We start from the raw sequence: 9,472 nt of genomic DNA on the forward strand, positions 1-9,472 counted from the left end.
ATCACTGTCTTTGCTTTGTTTTGCGCCCAAAGGAGTGTGTTCTCTGGCGCTGACATTTTGAATTGGGAAAATTTCAAAATGCAAGGAAAACTGATCTGCTTTTTGCGTGGAATCAATCTCCCCGAATCTTACAAATATGATCTAATGAAGAAACATGTGCACGATCGGTCTTTTTTCCACGTTTGTCTATATTTACCAAGGCAGTTTAAATGGCATTCAAAAAATATAATCCGGGCCAATGATAACCGGATAAATTGATCTTGGCTTTCAATTTGGACACAAACTGAATTGTTTGGCTAGCGGTAGTGTAGGAAAAGAATCATAACATGTAATTATGTCGTTTCTAACAGACTGATGCAAGGGCTTAACAAGCAGAATGTTCTAGACACAGAGACTGCACGAGTGGCTGTCGGGTACCATTTGTCTTAGTACGAGTGGTTTCAAAACGTATCTGATGAGCCAAAGCGAGTAAGATACGTTTTGGAACAGCGACTTACAAGATCAATGATACCTGACAACCACTCGTTTAGTAATCTGTTTCTTACACACACAAAACTCGCACCATGTCAGATTCGAATCGCATTAATACATAGCACAGCAGTCATAAGTGACGTCATCCGGCATACTACTAGTGTTACACTCCACAAGAACAGTTCCAGCTATATATGTGGATTATGAAGACGAAAGTGATAATGTAAACTGAATGGACGAGCATTTATTATACCATAAAGCATCGACACAGACGTGAATTCGACTGAAGCACGAGAAAGGTCATCACTATGAGTAACCAATCACGGACCTTGAATTCTATCACACACACACGTTTGATAGCAGTGATATCAAATGGGTGTCTCAAGCGAATATTGTTTCCAGGTGAAACATACAATATGTTTCTCTGAAATGAGGGGTCAAACAATCATTTGCGACCAAGGACAAACAAGTTTACAAAATCCCCCAATCCTGAATCCTGACATGTTAGCGATTATATCACCGGTTGAATAATATTGATATAAAGAAACCATGGTATCTGTAATATTTGGAGTTTGTCACTCTTCATTTCAATGAGTATTAATTCCACACAGCTCGCGTTCAAGATTATTGCATCTTCCCATACATATATTCAACGAGCATCTATTTACACAACAAAATATTTGGATGCAATGAAATGAAAGCAAATATCAACTGAAGTATACAGAGAAAACAATAAGTGAAATTCTTTCTCATTGATAGCACCAATGTAAACTTCGGTTAGACATTTGGGACACCGTACGCACCTACTGCGCTCCCCTTCTTGTTGAACTGTTTCTTTATGCATATGAATCGGAATTTCTGTTCGGATTGGCAAAGTCAAAACATCGTAATTTCCCCAAGCAGTTTAATTTAAGCTTTAGGTTTATTGGTGATCTGATATCGTTCAATGACCATGACATTGCCAATTCCCTTCCAATGTATTAAACTCCTGAACTAGAAATAAAAAATAATATACTATGTCTCTTATTTAGATCTATGTGACCAAAGGGATGACTTCGAGTTGTCAACTTTCCTTTTATGTCGAGAAATATTCCAGCAGCTCCAACCTTTGGACTATATTTTAACTTGTCAGGTGCAATCGAGCATACTTTCACCAAGATTTCAAAGAGCGTCATGCAACTCTTGCTCAAGGTTGTTGCTTCAAGGTAAAAACATTTAAGGCCTCAGAAGAGCTTTTCATGTGAGTTATGTTCCCGTGTTATTTCGAGTGAACAATTACCTTGCCTTGCGTGGGTTTGTGATGGGTGCCATCGGTGGGACAGTATAGGCGCACCTTTTCGCGAATACCTGGTATCCTCCTATTCTTGTGATACAGTCGGAATCGTACAAACGACTCTACTTTGAGCAGATATGTTTTGTGGTTATGGAAAGGGCTTTGTCGCATTTATTTAGGATAGCCTCGAGCGATCGAGCGATCGAGCGTCACGCTCCACGTTGATTCCTGACACGGATGCAAAAAAGGTTGTGATATCGTAATAAAACTATCAATAGCGGCATAAAATTATGCTCCCTCAATGGTAAAACCCTCTGATTTCCCTCAACGTGCATTGGTACCTACTCAGTGTATGACCTCTTCAGACTCTGATCTTGTAACGAAAAGAAGCAATTGACTTTTTCTTAATTTCATTTCTCTTTAGTCGAGTATAACGCGTTAGTCATAAGAAAACGTTTAAACGTACAGTTCTTACAATAAGAAACAACATATTGGTAAAGAATTGCGAATACTCGTACTCAATACGCATGTGCTAAACAAACTAATAAGATATGCATTGCCCACTTGTCAGGATCAATGACGCATGGGCTTCTGAGGCTGCTCAGAAATTGATGTTTCAATCTTCATGATAGCCATCATTCGTGTGTTCCTTCAACTACATACAACACGATTGTAATCAGACTACAAAGCTTTGATCAACGTGCAATCATCCTTTTGCTGCATGAAGCGTCTATATTCCTATCATGGAATACTTTAATCATAGCTTTATAATGGGTTATTACCTAAGCAAATAATTCGCGGGAAATAATTTTTTTTTGTGAAGGTAAAGTGAAAAGTGTTGTTAGTGAATTTACTACTTACTTTAAACAAACACAATATACTGCTTGCGTCAATAATATAAAACATACTAATTCTGTCAAGATGACAAAGGTTACTGATTCTGTCAAGATGACGAATGATACTAATTCTGTTAAGATGAAGAAGAATACTGTTTCTGTCAAGACGATGAAGCATAGTGATTCTGTCAAGACGATGAAGCATAGTGATTCTGTCAAGATAATGAAGCATAGTGATTCTGTCAAGATGATGAAGCATAGTGATTCTGTCAAGACGATGAAGCATACTAATTCTGTCAAGATGGCGAAGGATACTGATTCTGTCAATATGACGAAAGATACTGATTCGGTCAAGAAGATGAAGGATATTGATTCTGTCAAGATGAAGAAGCATAGTGATTATGTCAAGACGATGAAGCATAGTGATTCTGTCAAGACGATTAAGCATAGTGATTCTGTCAAGATGGCGAAGGATATTGATTCTGTCAAGATGACGAATGATACTAATTCTGTTAAGATGAAGAAGAATACTGTTTCTGTCAAGACGATGAAGCATAGTGATTCTGTCAAGACGATGAAGCATAGTGATTCTGTCAAGATAATGAAGCATAGTGATTCTGTCAAGATGATGAAGCATAGTGATTCTGTCAAGACGATGAAGCATACTAATTCTGTCAAGATGGCGAAGGATACTGATTCTGTCAATATGACGAAAGATACTGATTCGGTCAAGAAGATGAAGGATATTGATTCTGTCAAGATGAAGAAGCATAGTGATTATGTCAAGACGATGAAGCATAGTGATTCTGTCAAGACGATTAAGCATAGTGATTCTGTCAAGATGGCGAAGGATATTGATTCTGTCAAGATGACGAAAGATACTGGTTCGGTCAAGAAGATGAAGGATACTGATCCCGTCAAGATGATGAAGCATAATGATTCTGTCAAGATGAAGCATAGTGATTCTGTCAAGATGATGAAGCATAGTGATTATGTCAAGACGATGAAGCATAGTGATTCTGTCAAGATGATGAAGCATAGTGATTCTGTCAAGATGGCGAAGGATACTGATTCTGTCAAGATGAAGAAAAATACTGATTCAGTCAAGATAGCGAAGGATACTGATTCTGTCAAGATGACGAAAGATACTGATTCTGTCAAGATGACAAAAGATACTGATTCGGTCAAGAAGATGAAGGATGCTGATTCTGTCAAGATGATGAAGCATAGTGATTCTGTCAAGATGATGAAGCATAGTGATTATGTCAAGACGATGAAGCATAGTGATTCTGTCAAGACGATGAAGCATACTAATTCTCTCAAGATGGCGAAGGATACTGATTCTGTCAAGATGATGAAGAAAAATACTGATTCTGTCAAGATGGCGAAGGATACTGATTCTGTCAAGATGACGAAAGATACTGATTCTGTCAAGACGATGAAGCATAGTGATTCTGTCAAGGTGATGAAGCATAGTGATTCTGTCAAGGCGATGAAGCATAGTTATTCTGTCAAGATGATGAAACATAGTGATTCTGTCAAGATGGCGAAGTATACTGATTCGGTCAAGATGACGAAAGATACTGATTCGGTCAAGAAGATGAAGGATACTGATTCTGTCAAGATGATGAAGCATAGTGATTCTGTCAAGACGATGAAGCATAGTTATTCTGTCAAGACGATGAAGCATAGTGAATCTGTCAAGATGGCGAAGGATACTGATTCGGTCAAGATGACCAAAGATACTGATTCTGTCAAGAAGATGAAGGATACTGATTCTGTCAAGATGATGAAGCATAGTGATTCTGTCAAGACGATGAAGCATAGTGATTCTGTCAAGACGATGAAGCATAGTGAATCTGTCAAGATGGCGAAGGATACTGATTCGGTCAAGATGACCAAAGATACTGATTTGGTCAAGAAGATGAAGGATACTGATTCTGTCAAGATGATGAAGCATAGTGATTCTGTCAAGACGATGAAGCATAGTGATTCTGTCAAGATGGCGAAGGATACTGATTCTGTCAAGATGACAAAAGATACTGATTCTGTCAAGAGATGAAGGATATTGATTCTGTCAAGATGATGAAGCATAGTGATTCTGTCAAGACGATGAAGCATAATTAGTTATTCTGTCAAGAACATGAAGCAGACCTGAAGGATGTGTTCAGACTTCAGAAACATCGTCGTTGGCTATCTGACGTTAGGAGACGTAGCGAATCATGATCCATTGCTTTCGCAAATGTCTGATAGTTATTACAGGCAGATGTAATCATAGGAGCAAATATTCTGCAAAGACACGTGTCAGATGAAAGAGGACTGCCCCTACAATTTGAAATTATTTCTTTCAGAATAAGATTAAAGAGATGTCTTTCAGATGCCCGTGTTGTTGTAATCTTCCCAAATGCAGCGCTCACGCACGTGACAATAGTTTAATTTTAGATCGATATATTTCTGAAGATCGAGGAACAGTAGCAATATTAAATTAACTGTAATCGGTATGAAAGACTGGAGGAACTTGTTTGTTCTCTTTTGGGGCATACGCACATGACGTCCTAAAGGTAAGAATTTATATTCAGAGAATTATATATGATTATTGTCATTTAGTATTTTAAGTACTTTTTTCATAGTTGCTTCTGTCATAACCCATGCCTAGAAAGACCGAAAGCAAGTAATTTTATTGAAATCATTTACAGTTTTCATTGTTCCATTTTTCTTTTTGCAAGGTCAAAATCAGAGGAAATTGAAAGTAATAATGCTCTGAAATAAAGGTCCTATATTAGAGAAAATAAATTGTTGTATGATTATTAAAATGTCTCAAACAACGCGGTAAATGCAATATGTTTTGTCCCTTTTTGTAAATGTAGTTTGTATTTCAATTTAATGAAAGTTTAATATAAATCATAACCAAGGTACTTGTATTTTTGACAGTTTCAATTTTCTTCCTAATCTATTACAACTGGAATTCTGGCTGGTTTGTTTCTTCGAAAGTCTTTAATCATTTCCTTTGTCTTTTTTTACATGTAAACACAAGTAGTTTCCTGTACACCACTCTGTAAACTCTCTAATCCCATTTCTGTACGTTATCCGGTAAGAGCCGTGCCATGTGCAAATTTGCTGTGAAACAAGTATTCATAATATTAGGACAGTCGTTAGTATAAAGAAGAAATACGTCCCTGTGGAGCGCCGTTCGCAGACTAGATTGCGATCCCTTCAAAAGAAATGATTCTAACCATTCTGTTATATTTTAGTTTCCCTGTTCCATGTTATATCACGGCGTGTCTCAGACGTTTACCTATTTAGAGAGCACGGGTATGGTGCTGACAAACACAAAACATAATCAGGGTGAACCGGGATTCGAAGCCACGATCACGGGTTTCTGGCGTGCCCAAGGGACGCAACTCTGCACAGCGTTTAGATCATTTGCGAAATATCGATTTTGTGTACATTTATTTATTTCTGTTTGTATTAGTTCCGCATAGAATATTGACGCCTCTTCAAGACTGGTGTGCTTTGTTTTCAGAAAACTGATTTTCAATCTTGGTTTTGTTAAATACAAGGTGAAGTGAGATGAAATACGGTTTTACGTCGTGTTCAAGACTATTGCACTTATATGGTGACGTGCTTGTGTATGTGTGAGTGGCTGCTTGTACTAGTTTGGACGAATGCCGAATTTATAGTACAAGCCCACTGGGTTATCATGCCGCGGTTTAACACGAATACCCCACTCAGCATACTGACTCCAAGCCGACCAGTCCTTGCTTAACCCCTTAATGGTGAGCGCCAGGAAGTGTAACTACAAGTACCTTCTTTAACGTCTTTTGGTATGGCTGTTCGCTCGTCACGCCGAAGAATCGGGTTCGATGCCCCATGTGGGACCAATGTGTGAATGTATTTAGTCATCCGTGGTATATTATTTAGGTAAATTTGAATATGTATTACCGATACGATATTTTCTAAGCAGATATATGATTCAATATCACTTTGCGAAACAGTTCATTTAACAGTTGTTACATGTTTCTTAAAAGATTTCCCACACTGCTCTCGCAACACCCTTTGGGCTTCCTTTGTCTCTGCATGACTGTCTGCACAGTTTGCTTTTCGCTTTAAGGTGTGATATGTAGTGTAGACGACAGAAAGTCACTGAACTTTATTTAGCGGTATGCGGTTGAATGACTTGGCTTGGATAGGGGTGGTAACTGCGGGTGGATGGTATAAGAGAAAAAGCATGCGGGGTGGCGTGAAATTTGAAAGTGTGCATCGCTGTGAGTGATAACCTGATGTACGGCTGTTGTCAACGCTATGATTCTGCCACGAAATTTGTAAGTAATACATTGCATATGCATGCATGATATATTTATTTATGAAAGGGGTGTAATTTAATATAATGTTCGTTTAAGCCAGAATTATTTGAGAGTTACCACCGTGTTGTGTCGTGTGCATGTTATTACCGTATTTACCGTATTTTTTGGATTATTACGGAGTAAGTTTGTATTGTGACAAGCTAGCTGTGTTTCGGACATGAGGATATGCAAGTAAGTTTGTGGTTTTGTATGGTTTCAGCTTGAACCTGCTTCGTATGGTATACATATACGTTGAACATTAACTGTTTGGATCACAGAATAAAGCAGTGTGTGGGAAAATGCAGAATCTGATGTTTATTGACTTTGAAACCTACATGTAGATTGGTATTAAGGGATGACAAAATCGGCCAGATGTTCTGATTGGTGGTTTAGCACTGGTTTTTCACCAATCTTTAATATCCCGGAACACAAATCAGGTGCTTTACAATTTCTTGTGACACAGTACATGCATCTATTGCAAATATACACTGCAAAATAAGAAACGCAAAATTAGTAAAATCGTAAATATCTGAGTCTTGACGACATCTATACAAAATACACGACCTGTTCGAGGTATCATTTTGATGGACCTGCATCGTCGGCTGCGACGTCATGATCGCAGAGTATGGACACAACTGCGATAGAGACAAGTTGAATGCTTCGCTGTGCGGATGGTTGACATCATGTTTGAAGTCGTCGCGCGAATGTCATCAAGAGTACTGCATAGAGGAATTGGACAGGTTTAATAGTGGTAGTGTGATGATGTGGGTAGTCATATCTAACACTGGGAGAACAGACTTGGTGCAAGTGGTCGGGAATTTAACGGCACAATGTTACATGGATAAGATTCTTAGGCCAAATGTCCTTCCCATTATGCATTTTCCAACAAGACAACACCCGACCTCACACGGCAAGACAACAGCCCTTTTCAGCAATTACAACACATAACTTTTGCGTTTCTTTCTTTTCAGAGTATATTTAGGAAGAATCTCTTCATGATTGCATTGGCTACAATTCACAAGAACCAGTGGTTGTGTTTAGTTAGTTTTTAAACTTTCCTGTCATTTGAGCGTGGCGGAATTTGAATGACGGTGATGAAAACTTTTCCGAATTCTCGTGGTAAATAGAATGGTCTCAGTGAAATTGACAGAAGTTCCATATCCTCTGTGCCTATAGTCTCTAATAACATAGTTATTGCACCACCTTTAGCGATGTGTAAACAGGCACCATCTCCGATAGATTTTCCAGTTTCTAAAATATCTCTGTCCAAACGAAAGCCAAAGTATTCAGTAGATTACGCATTTTGTCTAAGGGTGCACCATCAAAACCAAAGTTTATCCAAACCATTCACAACTTAAATATTTACCTATTGTTGATAATTGTACATCGATCGTCCCAGTTATATCTTCTCGTTCAAGAGCGATAGCATTTCCCTGTCCTTTCAGACGGTCGCCAAAGGGATTCGCAAAATCACCGTTCCCAGCGTTCAACGTTATCGCGCCATCAGTGTGGTTTCTGGAATAGAGGCTCTTATTAGTTGTCACAATACAACCTATAGAAAGGGCCCTGATGGTAGGATCATTGTAATCCGTGTGTGGGTTAACAGGTGCAATAATTGATTTTGACTTTCTATGAGTTGAAGGTAGAATCAGATGACTCGTTTTGGGTGAATATAATCACATTGTTTGAGGGCGGTCGGGTAGCCTAGTGGTTAAAGCGTTCACTCGTCACGCCGAAGACCCGGGTTCGATTCCCAACAGGGGTACAATGTGTGAAACCTATTTCTGGTGTCCCCCGCCGTGATATTGCTGGAATATTGCTAAAAGCGGTGTAAAACCATACTCACTCACTCACATTGTTTGAACTAGAACAGCGTGTGTTCCCTTAACTCTTCAACATTTGTTACACACTTTTATTGTTTTCACGTTTCATGTTCAGGAAACAAGGGTCGGTAGGCCAGAATAGCAACCAGTTTAAAATCTGCCTTGTCTCAGTTTACAGGTTGATGATTTTTTTTCATTTTATTCAGAATTATGATATCATAACATTCACTCCGAGGCAAATGCTATTTTGATATTAATAAACAAAGAGAATCGGTCATAACACTTTACTGCCGTGATTAGAATTATATCACATTGGAAGAGGACATTATCTGAAGGTACGTTGATGTGTCCATATGAAAAACTCTCTCCTACCATTGGCAATTGAATAGTGGGGGTTCAGTGGGACTTTCACACAGTCAGTTTGTACATCTTGTGTATTGAAGCATGCCTGGTACCTTCGCCTCATTGAGGGCATTTACGCCCCCCACCCCACCCCCTCCAAAAAAAGGCCTGGGATTCCATCCATATCTGACGAGGGATAAACGAGTTCCTGCAACGTTGCTGGCGGATTTGAAAGACGTCAAATACGTCGTTCCATGTCTTTCCAGTTTGAATGCTGACAGATCGGGGGATCTTGCAGGCCATGGTAACATTAGTCTGAGTCAGATACTGCTGACAACTACAAGCAGCATGTGGCCTGATGTGCTCTCCGCCGCAGCTGTTGTC

The 9,472-nt window shown here is 39.0% G+C and overlaps 1 protein-coding gene across 1 annotated transcript; it reads left to right on the top strand.

The window, feature by feature from the left end:
- The first annotated feature begins 2,665 nt into the window (after positions 1–2,665).
- On the top strand, positions 2,666–4,642 carry LOC139466952 (uncharacterized protein PF3D7_1120600-like). Its single transcript, XM_071248671.1, has one exon. The coding sequence runs from the start codon at positions 2,666–2,668 to the stop codon at positions 4,640–4,642; it is 1,977 nt and encodes a 658-aa protein (XP_071104772.1).
- The last annotated feature ends 4,830 nt before the right edge of the window (positions 4,643–9,472 follow it).

The sequence above is a fragment of the Haliotis cracherodii genome, unplaced genomic scaffold, assembly GCF_022045235.1.
Source record: "Haliotis cracherodii isolate W230 unplaced genomic scaffold, xgHalCrac1.p SCAF_19, whole genome shotgun sequence".
Lineage (NCBI taxonomy): Eukaryota > Metazoa > Mollusca > Gastropoda > Lepetellida > Haliotidae > Haliotis > Haliotis cracherodii.

Coding starts and splice junctions, on each gene's coding strand:
- LOC139466952 (XM_071248671.1), top strand. CDS start 2,666: ATGACAAAGGTTACTGATTCTGTCAAGATGACGAATGATACTAATTCT.